The 24646-nt window shown below is 47.4% G+C and overlaps 2 protein-coding genes across 2 annotated transcripts; both read left to right on the forward strand.

The window, feature by feature from the left end:
* The first annotated feature begins 464 nt into the window (after positions 1 to 464).
* On the forward strand, positions 465 to 21539 carry nr3c1 (nuclear receptor subfamily 3, group C, member 1 (glucocorticoid receptor)). The gene is made up of 9 exons (XM_084469867.1): positions 465 to 709; positions 1238 to 2436; positions 12851 to 13020; positions 13642 to 13758; positions 14493 to 14774; positions 15153 to 15297; positions 15881 to 16011; positions 16637 to 16794; positions 17264 to 21539. Exons 2-9 carry the CDS (start codon positions 1247 to 1249, stop codon positions 17414 to 17416), a joined length of 2346 nt encoding a protein of 781 aa, XP_084325993.1. The 5' UTR covers positions 465 to 709; positions 1238 to 1246; the 3' UTR covers positions 17417 to 21539.
* A 566-nt stretch (positions 21540 to 22105) lies between these two features.
* fgf1a (fibroblast growth factor 1a) lies at positions 22106 to 24395 on the forward strand (the record flags this gene model as incomplete). Its single annotated transcript, XM_084469380.1, has 3 exons — positions 22106 to 22277; positions 22923 to 23026; positions 23985 to 24395. 3 exons carry the CDS (start codon positions 22106 to 22108, stop codon positions 24183 to 24185), a joined length of 477 nt encoding a protein of 158 aa, XP_084325506.1. The 3' UTR covers positions 24186 to 24395.
* Positions 24396 to 24646: the final 251 nt, after the last annotated feature.

Below are 24646 nucleotides of genomic sequence, written 5' to 3' on the forward strand. Positions count from 1 at the left end.
AGGGCCCACAGTGAGCTCAATCTAACCAGAGGCGTACTGCTCTGTAGTTGTTATAATATTTGTGAATAGTTAACAGATACAACAGATATTCTTGAAGCATGTGTAGAATAATTATTTGAATTGAGAATTGAATGAATGTGTTATTTTCGGAATAGGCCTATATGGTTTGTTTTGAACAACCCAAACAATTATATGCTACTCTGAGCCACGTCAGTTAAGGCTCACATTGCAAGCAGTGTTTAGTTTATTTAAACTAAGCCATATGGTCCTACGGAGTTATCTATTTTAATTAGCTAAATAAGTTAAAACCATCGTTTTCAAAAGTAGGTCATCTACATTGAGCGAAAGGTGCAGTGTCCCCATACTCCCAGAAGGCGGCGCTGCGTGTTGTAAACACAGCCGCCATGGGGTTGACTCACTGAGATCTCCATTTTGTATGTTTTTCCCAAAGGTTAGCGCCTACTTTCATGATGGCTAGCTGTGATTGACCAACGCATGTTAGATTCATCGCACAGCGGGGGTTAAAAACAGCAAAAAACAGAGAGTCCACTCGAGTCGCTCGTGTTCCCTGTAAACACGCAGGAGCAGGCCTATGAAGAAGAAAACACGCTCCGTAGTCCGGGCTTCGTGTTGTTAATGATACTGGCCATCATAACAATGTTGTCAGGAGAAATATAGACTCCCCAAAAGAACACACACACATTGAACGGTAAGAGTTTAAAATTGTATTAATTTAAAGTGTTGTAGTGTGTTATTGTTGACCCTCAAGGTGAAGGTTTATGACATCTCCAGCAGGGAATGCTACTAAAAGGAGATAGCAGTGACGTTACTGCTGACAGACACAAAGCAAATATTGCATTTATTAGTATGGGGTCTGTTTATATTCCTCCGTGCGAACACGTTTGTCGGGGTCTACGATAAGCCTGTGTGAACTTTGCTCCTCGACGGATCTGCTATTAGTAAGGGGAGGCGGATGCTAACGTAGGTGTTGGGCTAACGATCATGGCAGCAACGCTGCAGTTCAATGGCGCGCTCGGCTGCAGTCAGAGATTTACATACGTGACAACCTTCACCGCCCGTTTAGATCGGGTTCAGATAACCAGCTGCTGCACACATTGACGGCTAGGATCCCAATTCCTTTATCACTGTACCAGATCAGATACTGACACAACTTCCTGAACTAATTTATAAATGTTAAACAGTGCTTCAAACTCACTGTCTATCTCTGTTTATGAAGGATCACGGGATGGATAAAGGCAGAGTGAAGAAGATACGAAATAACAGAGATGACCATTTAAGCAAACTTTTTTACACAGAAAGCCCTGTGGATGGAACTCCATTAAAAGTTGCTCCTCACAGTGCAATGTCCATCACATCTGCCACTGCTGTTGTGCTACCGTCCAGCCCATTGATGCAGCCTGGAGATGTGCCCAACAGCCTCAGCAATAGTCCACTTCCAGAGGAGCTCACTTCTGCCTCTGGCACTGCCTCTTTTGGCCTCATACTGGAGGATTCAGAGCCCAGAGGGGCGTCCAAGGACCAGAGGGCCCAGCAGCAGTTGTTCCAGCTCCAGCCACAGACCACAACTTCCCTTGGACGCTACACATTTGGGGATAGCCTCTCCCGGTTGGAGGCCAGCATAGCGGATCTTACCCACTCATCCTCCATGGATTCCCTTATCGGGGGATCCGACCCTAACCTTTTCCCCCTCAGAACAGATGACTTCTCCATGGACAAGGTAGATCACCATTCCATGGATTTGGATTCGTTTGGGCACATTGGGAAAGATGAGGAAATGAACACAAAGCTGTTCAATGACAACACTTTGGACCTTCTCCCAGACTTTGAGCTCGCCGGGTCCCCCTCAGATTTCTATGTAGGCGACGACGCCTTCCTCTCCACCCTTGGGGACGATTCTCTGCTTGGTGACATATCTTCAGAGAAGGAGTCCAAGCTAACGTTGAGCACCAACGGAAGTGCGGCCAGCTCCACTACGCTGAGCAGCAGCCCGGCCACCCCGACCTCTCTCACTCCTTCCACCCCTCTGGCGGTGGTCAAGAAAGAGACTGACTCCGCTTTCATCCGGCTCTGCACTCCCGACGTGGTCAAGCAGGAGAAAACGTCCTGCGGCCGCGGGTTCAGCCAGATGAGCAGCACCTCGTCCTCCTCGTCCGACATGTCCTGCGCCAGCCCCATCTCCATTTGTGGGGTGAGCACCTCAGGGGGCCAGAGCTACCACTTTGGGGTGAACTCGAGTGGCACGCCTACCTCCACCACCAGTCCCGGTGGAGGCCAGCAGCAAAAGGATCAGAAACCCTCCGTCTTCAGCCTCTACCCCCCGGTGACCGGCGTCAGAGAGCCCTGGAGCCGGGTGCAGTCGGCGGGCGCCACAGAGAACTTCCCTACCTCTCCTTCCTACTCCTCCGCCGTCGCCAGGTGAGGAAGCGCATCCGCTCAGCACATTGTGGGGGGGGGGGGGGTCTATCCGAGCACACCCACCAGAGGTATCAGGGCTCGCACGCATGCACGCGCGTGCACGCACATGAACATGCACACAATCTGTAGGCAATTTGAATTATACTTCTATCTACACACACACACACACACACACACACACACTGTGGGCGGTAGTTGTCACGCCTGTCAAAAAGTTTCCACTTTCCCACTTGGGATCCCCTACTTGAGTGGAAGTTTGACGTTTCAACTTATTTTTTCTTTGCATCACGGAAGGTGGCACCTACCACTATTCTTGTGTAGCCTTAACGCAGCGTTATGCACGCCAGCACTTATTAACTTGCTGACACATTACCTTTTTTTTGAAAGGAATACCTAAATATAAGCTCTTTCAACAGTCATATTGCAATGCAATGCTGTGTGGGTATTACCCTATGCACCGTGTCAAATGTTCTGCATGAATATAAAGTCTTACAGCAATCTTGATGATTCCTTATTTTATGCATGCATGTTTAATGCATGCATCCACTAGCACAATATACTAGTGAGTCTGTGGATTGTACTGTCCACGGTACAGTGGATCTTACCATAGATTTAACAGATGTTGGCTCAGAGTTGTTTGTTTTGCCGTATACAGTACATGACTTGGCGATAACGTAAGGCGTTTGGCATTTGAGAGGTGGAACTAATGTAGGCACGGGGGAATTCCTTTGTGTGAAGAGCTCTTAAGGGATACAGTATTTACTGTTGACGCAAATCAGTCACTGGTTGCCTGATCAGCATATCCGTCTGGAAGATTTAGGTTAATTCTGAAACGTGTATAGCCCGGATGTGTTCAAATGTTGCAGTCGTTGCTCCAGCAGTTCTAATAGAATAATATTGAATAGTTGTTTGGTTTTATAATGCCACTCTTTACTCTGTTTCACAGGATGCTTATAAAATGTATGGGTGGGTGGGGGGGGTGGGGGGGGGGCTTTTGAAGCCATATCCCTTCTATCTTACAATTGCAGCAGGCCAAAAATATACACAAGGTGCTCTCGTCTGATCCGGCCTCCAAGCAGCCCCTGTCTTTCAGCAACCTTTTGAGTTGATTCCTTCAGAAAGAGAAACCGTGGTTGCACGACTCACAACGATGTGTCGTAATATTGTTGATGGCGGCCGTTTCGTCAGTATATAGGGGGGGGCGGGAATATAGTGGCTAGAACGGGCTTTGTGAATCAACGTGTTCTCTCCTTTACCCTCCTAGGTCCAGGGTTTTGACACCACTTAGTCCACGGTGGGCACACAAGTTGCTATGTAGAGTTTTCCTTTACGTCAATGTGCTCGTTCAACGCACAATGTGGCTATTTGTATAGGCCCCTTTTTTTTTTTTTTTTTCCCCGAGCGCGATCCAGGGTTTCTTTTTACGGGCTTTCTCGTAAAGTGGGCTTTGGGGCCTGGCCTAGCACTGGCGCAGTAGGAACACTGAAGCCAGCCGTGGCGTGAGGCAGAGCGGGGTCTGAGGAGGCGTCCCATTGTTTTCCTTGTGGTTCTGGACGCTGGACGCACATTTACGCCCGTCTCTCTGTGCGTCTCCGACAAAAAGTGTCGAGGTGTTGGTTTTTTTTTTTTTGCCGTGCCAACGCTGAAAGACCTCAATCGCACGAATCCTCACTCGCACGCCAGGGCGTTGTTGTTTTGTTTTCAGTCGGCTCTTGCGTGTGTGTGTGTGTCTGTTTGACTGTGTGTGTGTGTCCATTCATGTGTGTGTGTGTGTGTGTGTCTGAATGCGTGTGTGCAGTGCACACATATCAGTCCGTATGTGCATACATGTGGGATTGAAAAACGTTATGGCTCCTGAGTATCACTTCTTTTGAGAGGGCCTACCTAGTTTCCCGTCATCACCTTCTGAGTGCATGACAGCGGAGCCAAGAGTCACTGACCAGGAACAGATGGAACGAGACGCACACCACAGCCCGCATCGTCATTACACATGTGGCTGTCATTTGCAATGTCTGTGGTCGTGAATGTTTGACTTTGAGATTAAGTTTTTGGTCTGAGGTGTGACCTTGGCTTTGAATGACTTATGAGCGCCGCTTCTGAGGTCCGGGGTCAGGTTCTGTTTTGTGTGTGTCGGGTCTTAGCGGATTAGAGCCATCACCAGTTCAGTCCCTGGGTCTGCATTTGGTTGCCGACTTTGTCAGATCCTTCTCACGAAACGAGCTTGCTTACTGCATTAGCGTAGAGCCAAACGCCTGTAAGGGCAGGGCCTGGGCATGACTTTAGCCCATAACCAAAGCGAATTCTGAACATGTCGTTAAATCCCCGCTCCCTAGTCCAAAATCAAAGTGTAATTTCAGTAAAAATATATCGTAACTAAGAGCACGGCGCTATTGGGGCATCATATGTACTATCATGTCATATGTACATACTTTGAATTTCCTCTGGGGATCAATAACGTATACATATATCTATAGAGCTATCTATCTATCTATGTCAGATCGTGATGAATCCTGCAGGATGTCAATCACAACGTTAGTCATGATGATGCACATCAGGAGGTGTTGAGCATGCGTGTCTTGGCCGCGCCCGCAGCTGCAGCAGCAGCCTCCGGGCTGGAAACAGTCCACCACACATCAGTTAGAAGCGCTGGCATGAAAGCGACTCGCGTGCTGGTCTCCTTGCCAGATCTCCACACCAACAACTAGTTTTACCTTGTGACTCAGCGGCCGTGCCAGCGCCGACCAGTTCTGACAAAACAAGGAGAGTCAGGGCTGCCGGGGGCCTGGTCAATGGTATGCCTTGTTTTCTGGAAGGCTGTTCTGTGATCGGGCAGAGCTGGGGAATCCAGTTTTTAAATAAATGAACTCTCCTCTTCTCTGTTTTATTTTATAAGGGTAGGTGAAGAGGGGCATGTCCCCTGCCTTTACAGCCAGTTGTTAGAAACAGGCCTGCCGTTGAACATGTTTACATTACGACACCGATGAACCATTTGCACCCGGGCAGCCTAAGGCGGTGCTGTAGCGATTTGCATCGTCTAGGTAACGATGTTGTGCAATGTCCAGTCAGTGATTGCAATGTAAACTTTCAATAGGCTTAGCCCACCAAACACCTCTTTGTTGTGCCAATATTCCTAGCACGCATGTTTGTGTGTCAGATGCCTGTGTTATTACCACATATATATACTGCTAAAGTTGGATACGGTTAGACAACTCATCTTTATAGTGCCATCATTTCTTGATGTGAAAGGAGAAGCAACGGCTCATAGTGTCCAACTATGTTGGGCACCCTAAATGCTATTCGTTATAGCAAAGTCATTTAAAAACATGCATATCATATCTGCCCCATTCTGCACCCCCTTTCAATTGTTGCATACACTGTATTTATTGTCATGGGAGAAGTATTATGGGAATAAGAGGACTGATACATATAAAAGAATAAAACCCCATGGTGATACTGTAGGTTGCATGAGCTCATGAAAAGATTTGGACTAAATGTAGGAAGGGTGAAAAAAAAAGTAACCCAAGAAGTGACTTAATAATAGAACCGAGCCTACTTCTTTGATTGTCTAGGGTAGAAGCAACAGTATGATGAAACCCAGACTGTGGGAGGCCTCCAAAATTGCAGTCTGCAAACTGTCTGACATTAATGCAAAAAGACGTTTGATCGCGTGCTATTTTTTGTCGTGTACACTCAATTGCGTGCACACGCACATCAACATAGTGCACCTCACACACACCTCAGCACTGCTGCTGGGAAAAGTCTTTGAAGTGGTTAGTACGTAATTCTGTTCATTAGATCAAACCTTTGTGCCATGGTTCATTTACACAAGAATATTAGTATCATAATGGGTATGTGTTCATTATGAATGAATAACCATAAAAGATGACTGAAACTGAAATTTAGTACTTTTTTCATTGTTGAAGATGTTTTATACTTTGCAAATTGTTGCAAGTTTGTGCATTGGCAAACGAGAAAATGCAAACTTTTGAAGTTGACGCAATCCCAGGGTGGTTTGAAAGCCCAAATCAGTGCTAAAACGTTTATGTAAGCAATACGGTATGCACGCTGTTGAAATTGTTGTGTAGGGTGATGCTATACTTAGAGGTGTTGAAGCCTGGCTGAATGGGGGCCAACTTAAAGACGATACATGTTTGGGGCTTATACACAGTGGCCTCTCTATGCTGCCCCCTGGCCCCCGAGATGTTAAGGTTAAAGCCTTGAGCCCAGTGACTCCACACGGGTGTGGAGGCGACAGCAACACTGGGCCTCAGTGTGACGGGGATCCCACACTGTGTTGCCATCAACCACAGCACACCGGCGTGTTCAAACCTGACCGGTCGGATGAGTCGGGTTCACAGCGAGCATCGTCCCCACAACGGGAGGAATTTGGCCTCCTTATTTTTAGCGGCATCGGTGGTCTGTCCTGGAGTTATTTTAGAAAGTGAGGGCTCCATACAGGCTCACTTGTTTCAGTCGTCAAGGTCTCGAGCTATCACGCCCTGCCCTCTGTTTTTGCAGTGCCCCCCCCCCCCCCTCCCCGTGTCTTGATCGGTCTCTCCAACAGCCCTGTCGCTGTCCGCCTCTCTCTCTCGCTCTCGCTCTCTCTCTCTCTGTGTGTGTGTGTCTTGGTCTCTCGCTCTCTCCCCCCTGTCTTGGTCTCTCGCTCTCCCTCCCTCCTCACAGCATTCTTTGTCTCTCTCTCTCTCTGTCTTTGGCTCTCCAAACAGCCCTCAGTCTCTTTGGTTTCCACATCCTGCTCACCAAGGGCGCGACAGCAGTCGAGCCTCTGTAAATCAACTTCACGACCAGGGTGTGTGTCTGTCCACGCACGTGTGCGGGCACGTGTGTGCGGGGCGGGCACTCTTCATCGTATCATGCAGTATGCGGTGCAGGGTGGTGCGTGGTCGGGGCCCGGTCGCGCGCCTGGGCCTGGGCGTGGGTGTGTCAGCAATAGACCGGTGGACCGCGGAGCTTCACCACTGACCTACTTTCTCTCCCCCCCCCCCCACCCCCACTCTGCTCCCCACAGCTGGCGCCGCGCTAACTCACCAGATCAAATACCTGACATTCCCTTTTACTTCCTCCTTATTACCGCACACTTTTGGTAGTTTGGCTCAGCTGAACGTAAAGAAGTCAGCAGGGTTCACCGTCGGAAATACCCCGAACTGAGTGTAACCGTGTTGGGAGGCTGGAGCTAGGGCTGTTGCTTTCTCCACACCCCCCCCCCCCCCCCCCCCCCCACCCCCACCCCTTCTGCTAAGTCTTAATGCCGTGGACTTGTCGAGTCAGCAACTTGGATGTTTTCAGACATAGGGTCCACCCACGTCCCGATATGGTATGGGCTGCTTAACGAGCAACCGCCAACAGCACAGTACAGCCAGCAGTTAGACTGTAATCCTAGCCTCCACAGTGACCGTGCACCTTCACAAACACACTCACTCACACACACCCACACACACTCACTCACACACACACATGCACAGCGTGTTGGTACAATGGAGATGGGAGTGATTGGCAGAGGGTTATCTTTGTCTTGCCACGCTGAGGAGGGGAGGTTAAGCTCCCCAACCTCCACATGTTAGAATGTGCAGTCGAACTTGGAACCCGCTGCCTCTGCAGACGCGAGCCCAGGGCTGTAAATTAACTGAACATGCCAGTTGAGCATGAATAGGGAGGCGTTACAGGGGGTGGGGGGTAAACATGGTTGGCCCTTGCGCATACAATGGAACGTTGTATGACCCAACGGCCCCAACCGCTGTGGTATAGAAAACAGTTCTGGGTAATGACGAAGGAATACTGCTGGAGTATTCGGCACGTTGATCGGTCTTGCCACAACCTGCTCCCATTTCATGTTTGTGGAAGAGAAGTTGCAAACAGTCCCTTGCGTATCCTGCCCCGTTTCCCCCACAAAATAGGAAACGGGAGATGTATGATGTAATGCATCTCCCCTGTCACCTTCAACTCACACGAGGTATAGGAAAAAAGGGAATGCATGAAGATGCAGAATATGGAACCACAGCTCACATACATGCAACGTGTGAGTGAAGCGTACATACTATGCACGCATGCGAGCCCACACACAGCACCGCCCTGTTGTTGTTGAGCTCACAGACGATGAATCGAAGTGAGTAGACCAGTTCTCCATTTCTATTTTGGTGGCTTTACCTCAGGCCGGGGGGGGGGGGGGGGGGGAGAGAGGAGGAGCACTTCCTTTTTGCCCTGGCTCGTTCGCCTGCAGGGAGGTAGTAGGCCGTTAAAGCAGTGGCACGGCATTCTGATGACCGGAACACACTCTCACACGCGCGGCGAAGGAGCACTTCCTTCTTGCCCTGCCCTCGTAAGCCTGAAGCACACTTATTTAACAACCAAATTGTATCGTTTGTTCGATTCCTCTGTATGTCTGGCACATACTTTGAAATTGACAATAAAGTTGACTTTGACTGCACTTGACACGTATTGCTGTACGTGCTCATTTCAACGGTTTACCGCCCTGAATACATTTCAATGTATTGTTAGTCGGTGAACCCATGGTCCATTTCTTCTCAACAACGCGCCTCCTTCTGATGCTATTGTTCTCAGAGGCCGATGACAAAGCCACACCTGACGGGTGACACAGGTTAACTCCAGCTGCATGTGCCTTTGTCTACGTGCCACAGACGGCGGCAAAACCCATTGGCTGCCTGGACATTCTTTTGCGGTGTCCTGTTGCTCGCTCACTCGCGTTAATCGATTATCGGAAGAACCCTAATGGCGGCCGTCACAGCACGGTTCACATGAATCGCTGACAAGGGATTATGATCTGTCGAGCGGGGGGGGGGGGGGGGTGTACGGCTCAAGATGAAAGCCTCTGACTCGGCTTCACTTGTTGAAGGGCAGGCTTGTGTTTCATTGGGAGCGCTGGGCGATGTGCTGCTCTGGCGGCGTTGCCCTGAACGATAGTAAACTCTGGTGGGAATGCAGCGGCTTCCTGTGGACAACACGCACTCAGCTCGGCATATGGTTCCTGCAAAGGGAGGAAAATAAACCCGCTCCCCTCACTTTTGGTCGGGCACCGCTTCGCTGCCGTTTGACCGACGGTTCTGCTACAACAGAGGGCTGTGTTCTGCGTCACTTTGTGGTTCTAACAGTAACATGACTATATATCTATATATCTGTTGTTCTCTCTGTTGTTCTCGCACCGCCCCTTAAACAGAGACAAACGGACAAAGAAAGTAGGTTATGTTTGTTTACGACGTGGGGGGTGGGGGTGGGGGTGGTGGGACAAACGTGGGGACAAGCGTCTTAATTCTTCGGCCGGTTAGAAGAAGCTGTTTGCTGTCACTAATTGGATTCCGGCCAGCGGACTTAGGATGACGAACACGCCTCCTTTAGGCCCTCATCCCAGGGGACCAGCAAAGGGCAAGTTCCCACCACCCTGAGATGACCACACCCAGGCCCCGGGGGCCCCCCATCGCTCGTGTTTGTTCTGTGTCCCGCCTAGCCGTGAAGAAGAAGAAGAAGAAGAAGAAGAAGAAGAAGCCATTCTTCTCACACTTGTTAAGTGCCTGACGTGATCGGCTGACGTCAGAACATGTGATCACACGAGCGAGCCGCTCACCCACACGCCCGTCCCCGCAGCCCCGCAGCCCACCAGCCCCAGCCTGTAATCTGTATGCAAAGCCCTTCGGGCTGTTGTGTTGGTATGTTGGTATGTTCACGCCGAGCAAATGGCTGTAGGAGCTGGATCAATAACGATTAGCTTAACCCACTAGTTGACACTGAAGTTTGCTGCAGGGCACTTGTTCCAGGTAGCCTAACGAGGTAGCAGGTTATGGTTTGTTGTTGTTGTTGTTGTTGTTGTTGTTGTTGTTTTTGTTGACTGGAAAAAGATTTGTCTGTTTAGAGAACATAGTATGATGTTGCTAAGCATGGGATTGTGTTCAGGTCGGGATATTATAAACAGTGGATATAATGCTGCATTTAGAACGCATGACGTTATTATAACACAGGATTATAAACCATTATCTCCTCCTCAGGCACAGCTGCCTCAGCCCTGAAAGCAATGGATTTGCTCAGTAAACTAGGCTACTACAGAAACTAGTGTTATTCGAGTGCACATTCACAGCATCAGATGTTGATAAGAAAAACAACAAGGGATTCGCTTTTTTGTGAAACGTCAGGTCGGGAGGGAAAAGATCAAGATGCTGGCACTGCGATCGCTTTCCCACAATCCTTCTTTGGCACACTTGCACATATTCCTATAATACACCGTCAAGACCTGAATTCTCCACCCAAAGGAAGACACAAGGTGAAAAGAATTAGGGTGGAACAATAAAAGAGCACTTGATTGATTTTGCCTGGGGGAAGGAGATCACATGACCCAGCAACAGAGCAGCATGACTGGTAGATGAGACGATTTTATGATCAAATCATTCATAATTTTCCACCCTCTCTTAACATTTCTTCAACACTTCATTAAAGGCCAAAAGTGAAGTGGGGAAGTTGGAATCTGTCTTCACTGTGTATCTCTGTTGGGTATTGTACAGGGCTGACTATGTGGGCTGATGTGGGCTGCATAGATTCAGGCCTACATGCAGACTGGTTGAACCATGGTCTTTGTGCAGTTTGCATGGCCTCCTCATGTTGGCTTTGGATTCCTTTTGGATGCGTTCCCTCTTCCCTTTCCTCCTTCCACCCCGAGATCCTGAGCTGCCAGTAGGCTTGAATGGCTTCAGGCTTGCTTCCTGTCATTCGCCCATTACCAGCTGGCCTCGGCCAAGACCCCTCCAGCCATCCCAGCCAGTATCTCGAGAGATGCTTCTGACTCATGGTCATAAGAAATGTAAATGTCATAAGAAATAATAATAATAATAGGATGTGCATGCTGTAAATTACCACATTAGTTTAGCACCAGTTATACTGTGATGTGCATCGTTTCAATGCACGATTGACTAAATAACGAGCACCCTAATCTGTTTCGTTCCATTAGTCATCAAGCATGTTGTTGTCGCAGTAGAGATGCATTGACTTCCTCAAGGAAGTAGGAAGTATATTCTTCTTCTTTTTTTTTGTAAAAAAAAAAAAAAAGAAGCCCTCTGAACGTCTTGAAAGCTACTTGTTGACGACGATCTCAGGCAAGGGTGGTGTGGCGCAAACCTAAGTGGCCCCATCCGATTCATTTCTACTGTCCACACGGACATGTGGGTTCTTTGTGGCGTTGTTTACCTGTACACAAACGCCTACAAGTGGCCGTGGAGCCCCTGGAAGGGCTCAATGTTTTAAAGTACACCAGGCGAGGACGTAGTGAGAGGAAGCAGCAGGATATGGAAAGTTCATTACCCGTCGGAACACAAGCGATATTGACCGGAGGGAGGCTACTGCTCGGGGGGCGACGCCTCTTATCGAACCCGCCGCCGCCGCTGCTGCATAACCGCTGCTTTCCGACCGGCGCTTATACAACAACGGCTCTTCCGTGGTCGTTGAGTGGCCCATAAACGATGGGTTTTTAATCCAAGCGCCTGAGTGCATGTGAAGGGGCCTCACTTATATGTTTTGCTCTCGGTTCCACTTGGCCCTCTCCACGCCCACGCCGAGCAGGTGAAGCGGGCCACCACTGCCCACCGCTCACTCCGGGCTCTTATGCAACTGGAGAGCGAGCCCCTATGGGGGGGGGGGGGGGGGGCGTCATAGCTTGAGTGTCAGGGGGCTGATGGTGGAGGATGACAGAGGCGCCCCTTCTCATAGAAACGGCCCTTTGTTTTCCAACCCTCGGCACAGAGGCAGCCGGACGGAGACACGGACAGACACATGGCCGGGCAGATGCGCACGTCTCTTCAGTCAGAGACGACATCCTCCCCTGTGTGGGGGCGTGTTGTTGTTGCCGCCGTGGCCGTTGGACTGGAGAAGGGGGGGGGGGGGGGCGGGGCCCTCGGGTGCTGGCCATGCTGCAGGGCCACACGCCCTCTAGTGGCGAGGCCGGGCGTGTGCACATGGACGCGTGATGGATTCTCTGCTGGGCTCTGTGATTAAGTCTGTCTGGTTGTGTGTCGAGAGCCCGGGGTGTCCGGATTTGTGTCTTTAGGTGAATAAAGAGACTGGTGAATTGATGGATCACAAGATGCGTCCCTTTGATCTAAAGTTTTCAGACTGTGATCAGCCGCCTGCTGTGATGATTTGTTATTCATTCAGCTGCCTCTGCTTTTCGCTGTTCGGAAGCGTCTTGAAGTCGGGAGATGAGCGGGCACCCGGGGAAAGAAAAAATTGCGATGACCTCATTTAATTTCCACAGATATTTGCATAAAAACACATAAAGATAACAACACGCAGTTGCAAGTTCGGTGCACTCCCTGGCGGGCAGCATTCCACTGTTGACGTTTCTCCTGCCTCGTGCCACCCTCTCTCACCACCCTCTCTCTCTCTCCCCCTCTTCCCACAGTTCGACTTCCAGACTGGATGGGGTCACCCCCTCGACCTCCCCCCAGGGGGGCAAAGCCAGCGGGGGCACCCACAAGATCTGCCTGGTGTGCTCGGACGAGGCGTCAGGCTGCCACTACGGCGTGCTCACCTGCGGCAGCTGCAAGGTGTTCTTCAAGAGAGCCGTCGAAGGTGACCCATTTGTATTTTTGTCGAGTTTCGGCTGTGCATTCGTCTGAGCATTTTGTATACAGTATGATCGCACAATTCCGAACTGAAAATATCCCTGAACACTGCATCGTTTTTTTTGCCGCCCTTAGCCTGCCTCGTTGGTATCAGTAACACACATTTTGTGTGTGTGTGTGTGTGTGTGTGTGTGTGTGTGTGTGTGTGTGTGTGTGTGTGTGTGTGTGTGTGTGTGTGTGTGTGTGTGTGTGTGTGTGTGTGTGTGTGTGTGTGTGTGTGTGTGTGTGTGTGTGTGTGTGGCCAATTATTGTGTATTGTCGCAAAATTGGTTGAGCTGCAAGACGTGGGATCATATGTTAGGCTCTGCAATCCCGGCGAGGACAGGGGGGGTCTTTCATCGTCGACGGGGGATGACAGACCGCTATCGAGGGGATAAAAGTCCCTCATGCCAGAAAGCCACAATACAGAGACTCGTGGTCAAACTAACAGTGTGTGTGTGTGTGTGTGTGTGTGTGTGTGTGTGTGTGTGTGTGTGTGTGTGTGTGTGTGTGTGTGTGTGTGTGTGTGTGTGTGTGTGTGTGTGTGTGTGTGTGTGTGTGTGTGTGTGTGTGTCCCCCCACCCCGCAGGGCAACACAATTATCTGTGCGCCGGGAGGAACGACTGCATCATCGATAAGATCAGGCGGAAGAACTGCCCGGCCTGCCGCTTCCGAAAGTGTCTGATGGCTGGCATGAACCTGGAGGGTAAGGAGTTCCCCGCCAACGCACTGGCCTCTCATGGGACGCGCCCCCTACTACCACCACTGATGATTATTAGAGCAGATTCGTCCCACCAAGTCACACACGTATTTCCATCACTTGCAGTGATTAGGCGAGGCAAGGCCACTCTTTTTACGGAGCACTTTTCACACACAAGGCAGACTCAAAGTGCTTCACAGAGAAACATTGTCATACAATAAAATAAAATAACATCAATTAACAAACAACCCATCAGAAAAACACATCTCCTCTGGGGTTAATGATTATTCTTTATGATTATTTTCATAGTCCGTAACTCTGATTTGTTGTCGGGTGGATCACCGTCGCAGTCGTTAATCTTTAGACCGCCAAAGGCGGAACCTCTTTCACGGCACAAACACGAAACCCAACGCACCGCCCGTCTGACTGAGGTTGTGCAACGCTCCACACAATGGGTACAAAGCCCGAAACATATGGAAGATATCGCCTCTAGGGTTCTTGTCTAGCGGAACATGTCTCCTCTGGTGTGTGTGTGTGTGTGTGTGTGTGTGTGTGTGTGTGTGTGTGTGTGTGTGTGTGTGTGTGTGTGTGTGTGTGTGTGTGTGTGTGTGTGTGTGTGTGTGTGTGTGTGTGCGCGCGCTTTGTTCCCGACTTCACAACACCACCACAAGACACCACAACCTCCTCACCGCACACTGTCGACCCCTTCCATCCCTCCCCCTCCTCCTCCTCCATCACAGCGCGGAAGACCAAGAAGCTGAACCGCATCAAGGGGCTCCAGCAGGCCAACCCGGCCGAGCTGGCCCCGCCCGCCCCGGCCGAGTCGCGCTCCCTGGTGCCCAAGTCCATGCCCCAGCTCATCCCCACCATGCTGTCCCTGCTCAAGGCCATCGAGCCCGACACCATCTACGCCGGCTACGACAGCACGCTGCCCGACACCTCCACCCGCCTCATGACCACCCTCAACCGGCTGGGGGGCCGGCAGGTGGTCTCGGCCGTCAAGTGGGCCAAGGCCCTGCCAGGTAGGATGACCTGGGGGGGTTACGGCGGGGGGGGGGGGGGGGGGGGGGGTTGGTGTCTTGTCTGCTGGGGTCTGGTTGCTGGCTCATGTGCTAGCCGTGTGCTAGCTCAATATGGTGTCAGGGGTTTCAGTTGACTGTAGTGACCTTCAGAGCCTTTGGCAGGGGTCAATGGGCCAATGCGTAGTGTAGGGCTGCGGCTAAAGATAACCGGCACGCCGTTTGATCTTTTGACTTGATAGTGACTTGAGCGATGGCTCGGCGGTCACGTTTTTGAACCGGTGAATAGGCCGTTATGTTTGCAACACTATCATCACAGCAGCAGGGATTAATCACCCGTTCCCCCCCACCCCACCCCCCCCCCCCCCCCCCCCCCCGCAGGCTTCAGGAACCTGCACCTGGACGACCAGATGACTTTGCTGCAGTGCTCGTGGCTCTTCCTCATGTCCTTCGGCCTGGGATGGAGGTCCTACCAGCAGTGCAGCGGAAACATGCTCTGCTTCGCGCCCGACCTCGTCATCAACGAGTACGTAGCTCGGCCTCAGACCACCGCTGGGCTCGCCGGCACTTTCACACAGCGCAGCCTCGCTCATCTTGAATAACCGAGCACAAACCAAAACCTAAGTGCAGTGTTTGTCTAGTGTTTCTTTTGCCTTCGGTGGAGTCCATTGTGTCCTCGTGTGGTACTTGAGATCTGACATTCTTGCAGCCCTCCTCGAGAGCACCCTCGTGGGGGTCTTGTGATGTGACTGTTTCCTTTTACCACGTAGCAAACAGTCAGCACATAGACAGTCTGTGCGCTCCGGAAAGAAAGCAAGTCTGGTGCTCTTTTATGGACATGGCTCGATTACAAATATCTAAACAACCATATATCCTCAGGCTCACAGCCTCTGTTGCTCTCGTTGCACTTTTTATATGGCAAGATCCATGGGTTTAAGATGGAGTAACTGCATGTAGTTTATTAACCTAGACACCCACTAAATAAAACAATGAAACAGCTGTGTCTCACCCAGAGGAATGATCTCTCCTCGCACGCCGAGTTATACCAATAGGAGAAGCCCAGCACTGAAAAATAATTGGCTTGTTATGCTCTGCCGTGACTCCGCCAGGGCCAGGATGAAGCTGCCCTACATGGCGGACCAGTGTGAGCAGATGCTGAAGATCTCCAGCGAGTTTGTCCGGCTGCAGGTGTCCCACGACGAGTACCTGTGCATGAAGGTGCTGCTGCTGCTCAGCACAGGTTTGCTACCTTTTTGTCTTTTCAGTCGTCTCTCCTGATCTGCCATATCCCCCCTGGATCGTCCTCACGGCTGTTTTAAAATATCCACTTGGATGCAATATGTCCCACACAGACCTGCTCCCTCACCCGTGAATATATACTTTGACTTTGAGTATATATACTAGACTGACCCCATCGGATGTTGCAGAATATGTGGCGTCGCCTGTCATCTGCGCATCCCTTATTTCCTTTTAGTAAAGAACGGCTGGCGACTGTCATCTGCATATTATCTCTATTGGACGAATCACTGACCAAGTCATGCAAAACATTAAACCATCAGATCAGATTATGGAGAGAACCACAAACTATATAAATCTGGCCATGCCCATGGCACGTTTAACAGTGCATTGTCTGACTTAACTTCCCCATGCCACCAAAGACAATCTGCTGCAACTACCAAACAAATGGATCCAATTCAGTAATCGTTTTTTAAGTCATTTGTTTTGTTTCGGGGCATGCAATCATTTGATGCCAGACCCTCGAGTGAGCAGCACACACTCCGACATCACGTGACCACAAGAGGAAATAAAAAGCAGACCCCTTCATCCCCTCCCCCGCCCTCCTCCTCTTCCTCTCCCCACTGCAGTGCCAAAGGACGGCCTGAAGAGCCAGTCTGTCTTTGATGAGATCCGCATGTCCTACATCAAGGAGCTGGGCAAGGCCATCGTGAAGCGGGAGGAGAACTCCAGCCAGAACTGGCAGCGCTTCTACCAGCTCACCAAGCTCCTGGACTCCATGCACGAGGTACGGAGGGAGGAGTGGGTCGTCTCCTGAACGGTGGGACCCGGGGCGTTGATGTGGTGTTTCTTCATACACTGCCGTGACCTCAGGCACGGTTCCACGTTCGATCACTTCAATCGACAGTGGACGAAGGTGGTCCGTTCCCATTTATACCCACGTTTCTTCTTCAGTGCTTCACATTTACATAATCAAATATTGCCAGCTAAGCACAGAATCAAAAATAGACTATAAATAGGCCTGTACACAAACATAAAGACCAGTACTGCACAACCTAGCTTCTAAAAAAAAAACCCACCAGATTGCAGAGTAGCTGAATGAATCAGAGCACGGCGGGTGAGGAGACGGTTGGTTCGTGTAGCGTCCATTGTCGTCTTTCTACGCTGTAACCGGAGAGCGGTCACACGTGTACACGCAAACCCCGGCTGACCAACGGCTCCCCCCCCCCCCCCCCCCCCCCCACGCTGTGTTGCAGATGGTCGGAGGGCTGCTCAACTTCTGCTTCTACACGTTTGTCAACAAGTCACTGAGCGTGGAGTTCCCCGAGATGCTGGCGGAGATCATCAGCAACCAGCTGCCCAAATTCAAGGCGGGCAGCATGAAGCCCCTCCTCTTCCACCAGAGATGACTGGGCCCCTCGTGACGGCAGACCAACGACCACCACGGCCACAGCAGCACTAGCAGCAGCAGAAACTACAAACAATGCCTTAAAATCCGCCCATCGCCTCACCGGCCTCGTCACCAGTTGGAGGTCGAGCTGTAGGTGCAAGGGATGGAGGTGGTGGGACAGGAACGCGCCTAAAGAACTGGAGCATGGAGAAAGAGGGACTGAGACTGAGTGAGTGTGAGAGGGTGTCTTTTTTTTTTGTTGTTGTTGACGAAGCAGGTATGCAACTGGAGAGGGGCATTTAATGCGGTGAATGAAAAGAAAGATTTCGCAGCCCAACTCAAAAAGGTGAACCTTTTTGGGTTGCAAAGGCCGACAACGTGAGGGCCAGAAATAGACGAAGCATAGAAGTGGTGTTGTTGTTATTATGGCGCAGTACAAGGTGTTTAGTGTGTAACAAATAGGATTTGTTTTTTTAGATAATCACTGAGTGAAATAGGCTAACCATCTGTGCTGTCTCAGGTTTTCCCTCCCTCTCTCACACACACACACACACACACACACACACACACACACACACACACACACACACACACACACACACACACACACACACACACACACACACACACACACACACACACACACACACACACACACACACACCCCGTATATCTGCAGTGGTTTGAAGACAGTATCGACCTGCAGGAAAGGTTATAAAAAAGTTTTTTGTACATTTTCCAAAAAACCGTATCACAGTTTATATCGTTCATAGTGGAACGGGGTTGCAGTATATGTTGCAGTAAAGATATTCACGATATTCCGCTGGTCAACAGGCATTCAGGACCTTGGGCTCCTCTGCCACTGTCAGGGTTGAAATAGTGTTCTGTGTTCCCATCCACCTGTTCCACCTCCTCCTTTGTCCAAACCCCGGTCATTTCAGCAGCACTTACCCTGCGCAGTGCGCACCCTCATGAGTATGAGTTCCCCCCCCCCGCCCCTAACCTTGACCATTCAAACATGTTATATGTAAAAGGGAAAAGGAAAAAAGAAACATGTGCCTTTTAAAGAAAGCAAAGCTTAAAAATCGGATTCGTAGCCCTTTGTTTTCCTGTAGTACTGTGTACTACAGTTTTCCTCTTATTGCACGTTTTGATTTCCCCCTCAATTCTCTGGGTCTTCCAATTGGAACGGGCAGCCCAGTCTCCCATCTGGTCTCAAAAATGAACAACGATCCTTTGAGGAGATTCTAGGTAGTAGATTTTCTTTAGTCACTTTAAAGGAAGCGCTACAGCACCACTTATTACCTCAAACAACTGTTTTTGTGATCGGAACTGCAGCGTTGCTAGTCAGAACTTTTCCTCCTCCCCTTATTGTCACGGGAGTCTTATCGAGGGAATGACACAGGATTTTGCGTTAGCCAATCAGAGGATAAAGGGCATAATATATATTTTGTTTTTGGGATTCTATTCAGTCATACTTTAACTGGTCAAATCGCTTTCAGAGTTTAAATATTTTACTTAAATCTTACATTTAAATAGCCTTTATAGGATAGAAACAATAAGATATATACTTGGGTCTGTGTACAACATGGTAAACAGAACATGCAGTTACAGTTCTGCCAGTGGCTGTCCATGATCCTCTGTATAGGCATGTTTTCACAATGCAAATGCTGCAAATTAATTTTTTCATGTAAAGTTTGGATCGATTATTCTCAATGAATGTCATTTTGTTGACAACATGCCGATACAGAGCTTTGGGGGCAGGTGCTGGCTGACTCTCCAGTCAAACCTCACACATCTATGGGAAACCTCATAACGTTTTGTTTTAATGCCCTTTTTAGTCTTCGTTGCATCCTTTTAGGCACGTTTTACTCAACATATGATATGAGATATCTCTCTATAGATATCTAGATCTATATATGAGATATCTCTATAGATATCTAGATCTATATAGATATCCTTATATATCTATAGAGATATCTACTCATGAGTTTAGCACTTAACTCCTATATCGTGGCTACTACCGTTCCCTAAAGAATACTGTAGTAGTTGTTGATTTTGGAGGTCAAGCAGAATAGGACCTCAATGGTCCTGGAATGTGTTAGTGCCAAAAGCCCCCTTTGTTTGGTCTGTTTGTTTTGGTCTGTTTCTGTCAGTTTGGAAAACAGAACACCATTGATAGCAATGGAAATGTGGTGTCCAAACATAGTGTCTAACACAAGAATTAAGACATCTAAATTACTTAACGTTTCTCGTTGGACCACTCAAATGGAATACATAGGAAATTATTGTGAACTAGTAATCACTAATCACTGGGCTATTTTTTTTTAATGCAAAGCACTTAAAATAACACAATATTTTCTCTGTGTTTAGGAAAGAAAATGGAAGAAAATTTATATTTTAATCATGTTAGCCCTTATTGGGTTGTCTTCTTGTTTTAAGGTTAACCTTATATCCCTGTCACTATGGTTTTATGTTCAAGGAAAAAAAATTGTATCACAATGAATGTGAATATTCAAGGGAATGATTGACAGTGGATAGAGAATGGAGGTGCCGTTTCAAGAATATTTGGCCAATTTAGCATTTTTTCACTAGAGTATAGAGTAATCAATGCATCCATCCATACATGTAATCAGTTTTGCATTCGTTTACATGTATTATAACTGACGCCACCAGTTTATTTACAATGCCAAAAAAATCTATGTAATTGAGTGATTTTTGTAACGCTCCCATGCTCAGGTTGTCATTTATACAATTTGCAAATGCTTTGATTAAACATGCTTAACGTCCACTAGCAGACTGTATAAACCAAAAAGAACCTAACAAACATGGAGAGACGTTGGAATCTCCGGCGTTGTACTGTGTTTTTATCACGGGCCACTTTGAGGAATAACAACACAGAACCCTGATAAGGTGGCCCGACGTGTCTGCTAAGGCTGGAGGTATGCATGGCTGTGCCATGTACTCCTCCTGAACAGTTTAACCCTCCCCTCCCCACCCCATCATCATCATCATCATCATCATCATCATCAACATCTGTTTTCACACCTCCGATTCGTTTTGTATCCGAGTTTATTTATAGTATAGTTCTGGGGCCGAAAGAAAACCAACATTATTCACAATCTGCATAAGGGTGCACTCATGGGTTACTTTCACATCCAGTGAGTGTACAAATCTGCTGCTGTTTTTTAAACCCGTATAAAGGAAAAAAAAAAGAGAAAAAACCGCATACTTGCCTCATACTGGCTCAAGAATGTATCTAGCCTCTCTCGGCGCATACTACATTTTCGAGACAAACTAAATATGCAATACAACTTACACTTACAGAGTGCATTTCTACATGAGACATGTAACTGCTTCCTTTTGTTGTTGTTCTTTGTTGATGTTTTTTTCCAATATAAGCTATCCACACAAGAGGGGACCTGCATTTGTCTTCTCTCTGTCTCTCTTCAGGCCTGATCTTTTCAGGAAATACCATCGTGTGTCAGTAAACAGTTACTTTTCACCGCACAAATAAAGCCTATTATGTTAGACGACAAGTTGACCAAAGCAAGATATACAGACAAATTCAACATATATCCGCGTGATTCTTTGGATAGAATTGTACAGTTCTTTGTTTTTTAACACATTTTGTATTCTATCTCGGATGGCTTTGGTCAAGTTGTGAAATACTGTGAATAGAATAGGTTTTAGTCTTTTCACTCAAAACTGTTTGTGAAAGTAATCGACCAGCTTGAATCTAAACGTTTGCACTACCCAAATATTGTTTTGAAAATCTATTTTGTATAAAACATATGCAGACATTACCTTTAAAAAAAAATTAAAAGATATCAAGGGCAGAGCATATTTCACTGAGATATACTTTCTTTAAAACTTTGTTTTTGCTTCAAATTTCATTTATGTACATATATTCAATTATGTAAATGTATTTGTCTCAAAATACTCGTTTTTCTAACTCATCTGTATAATTTCTTCATGTAGTGTGAATCTTGTTGATCCTTTCCTCCATTTATTAAATGTTGAAATGTCGGCCTTTGTCTCCGTGGTACTTAAAAAAAAAAAAAAAAAAATACTAATTCAATTCTGAACAATAAAAATGGTTATCACGGCAGCCAATTGCTCTCCACCAATAAATGCGCTTTTTCATGGTGATGGTTGTTTTGTTTAATTCTTCAGCCCCCCCCTCCCCCCCCCCCCTCCTTTCAGCTATTATCTATCTAAAGCAAGTCCCATCATGTAATGTAAGCGGACGGAAGCCAGCAGTTTGCAGTAGGTCTAGTACAAATATCCCAACAAATAGCAACTCGCCTGGTTCACATTAACATCCTCCCTCAAATGCTGTGCTTGGAACCTTGTTAAATAGATGTTCTTGCCATCTGCATGTTTCATCGTAGGCATGCAGGTCGATCAGATTAGATGGTTATACAATGTAAATGGCTACTTTGTTGCTGCACAGTGCGCTGTAGCCTACACTTGCCAGCAGACGAGTCACAGTCACTGGTCAGCACCTGTGCTCATTGGGCTAAGTGGTTCTCAGTATGTCGGGCCCCTTCCCTCCAGGCACCCCCCCATGTGATCCGTGCTTTGCACCCTATTCTCCCAACTGCTCTACGACAACCACCCGGATCGAGGATTCAAACTATTATAGCTTCAGTTTATCTTAATCGTTTTGATTGATCGTACCTTTTTTATTTCAATCAAAACAAGCATGGCGGATGGAGATGCAGTCGTTACAGCCAGTGGCACTGCGAGATACGACCACAACATGCTGCCAGACTATACAAATAGGATTCGTTTATATTGCCTCAATGGCGGCCACCACCTCCAGATGCTCCCAGATGGGACGGTGCACGGCCAGAGGGAAGAGGATGACGTCTACTGTAAGTAGGCCCGGACAAATATAAACACGTTGTTTGGCGCATTTTGACATTCCAGTGTTGATTCTGTAGCCTACTGGATTTTGTTTAGCCCCTTACCTTTGTTTTAAAAAAAACATTTGTTTACCGCATTTTTGATAAGTTTGATCAGCTCGTCTCATGGGGATGAACAAACCTGATTGGGTTTCAACGGTATTTCTGGTCTCTTAATAAGTAAGATTTAAATTTTAAAAACAAAATGTATATATTATGTGCATATGCACATGTACATAGTAATGAATAAAAGACCTGGATTTATTTATAATTATCTGATTCATTTATCATGTGTGTGTGTATATATATATATATATATATATATATATATATATATATATATATATATATATATATATATATATATATATATACATACATTGTGTAAACATTGTGTAAACATTTTTCTTATCTTAAAACCTTTTTATCAAATATATCTAGGTCAGAATTAAATCAGCTTTGAATAATAAACAAAATCTGCTAAAAAAGATTGCAAACTTCTTACAAGTGAGTAGCTTATTTTGGTCCTTAGACACGTCTTTAGACATTTTATAATCTTTTTTAATCTGTTCCCTCTCTTTGTGTCCCATGTCATTATGTCTGCTCTCTTTTCAGCGGTCCTGAGACTGAAAGCTGTAGAACCTGGCGTGGTTGCGATTCAGGGAGTGGAAACTGGGAAATATCTGGCCATGAGCAATGCAGGCCACTTGCATAGTTCAGTGAGTGTCTAAGATACAGAAATATATCAATTTTCAACCAGACAACATGTTTTTCTCCAGCATCTGAACGTGAACACACACACACACACACACACACACACCTCAAATGAGGTCAACTTAACCTCTGCTCCGCCACAACACATTTTCATCACTGGTACTGTGTATTAAAGCCAAACATGTTTCACCCAGCAAATTTACCCAAAGAACAGACCGTGGGGCTGAAATAAATAACTGAGGGATACCAATGAGATATAACTCTTTGCATGTTGCATCTAAACAAACCAACAGACCAATGGATCTATATGATCTGGATAGATGGGACAACAGCAGAGTTGTTTGGTTGTAACACACAAACCCAGCATGCAATGTTTAGGAGTGGTGTTCTGCAGCAATAGGATTCAGACATCTGCAGTGTCACTATGAAACCATCTCCTACCATGCAGGCGTTCTCATCTCTTCTATCAAGGAATATGTATGGAGAGGCTAATGAGAGGGCTTCTTACCCACAGTTCTATATTGGCTAACCTGACCAAGTGCAGCAGCAAATCTACAACCGAATGGGTAGAAAACAGGAGTAAATCAGGTCAGGTCCATTGAGTTTGAGTGGTCAGGGCTCTTTAAAACTGTACATTAAACGCCCATAATCAGTGTTTGAAGGAGGAAGCTAGCAACTCAAATCACTACAATTCGAATAGGAACATCTAATTGTACAACTGGATTTTGGTTTCATTATGTGGGGGGAATAAATGTTATCTAAAATATGCTAAAATATTATCATGGGATTTGCAACCTTAGGCTATATTTTGGTTTAGATTGCGAGTGGCATCATGTGATTTTGTCATGCCCGGCACAGATGAAGAGGGTGTTCATGCCAGTGTGTTTGTGTGTGTGTGTGTTTCTACGTCAATCTTCTGAATCATGTATTGTCCACCCTTCCTGTCTCGTGTATTTCTCCTAGTCCACAGTAAGTGATGAATCCTACTTTGTGGAGATGCTGGAGGAGAACCACTATAACACCTATCAGCCCCGGAAGTACAAGGAGAGGAACTGGTACGTGGGGCTGAAGAAGAACGGCAAGCCCAAGCCGGGCCCTCGAACCCACATCGGGCAGAAAGCCATCTTCTTCCTCCCGCGAAGGATAGATGACACGGGCGAGTGATAATAATGACCTCCTGTTGGTTATATTATTAATCTATGTAGTTAATATTAATTAATATTAATGATGATGGTGTTTAAACCTTGTGCACTTGTACCACAACCCTTGGCTTTGGTGTGCCACCATATTTATAACTGAACTGGATGTGAGACTGGGTGTCTGTCGTGTTCTTGTGCAGTTATGCGTGTGGGCAGTGTGCCTTTCATATTGTGGTATGATGGATGGTAAAATGGCGTTATCTGCTGAAGGAACCGGCTTGATCAGTCCTCATGAATGTTATAATGGCTGCTTTTGAGAAAAATGTGAATGTAACTTTGATTTAATCCCATGCTCACTGTGTATTACTGTACTAGTAAAAATAACTATATGAACTCAATGTAGTCATAGATTATTGATCACGTGACGAGTGTGACCATATCCTTCTGACCATCAAGTGCTCATGGTACCTGCTATTTGACCTGGGC

This window comes from Micromesistius poutassou (genome assembly GCF_964030765.1).
Source record: "Micromesistius poutassou genome assembly, chromosome: 6".
Taxonomy (NCBI): Eukaryota; Metazoa; Chordata; class Actinopteri; order Gadiformes; family Gadidae; genus Micromesistius; species Micromesistius poutassou.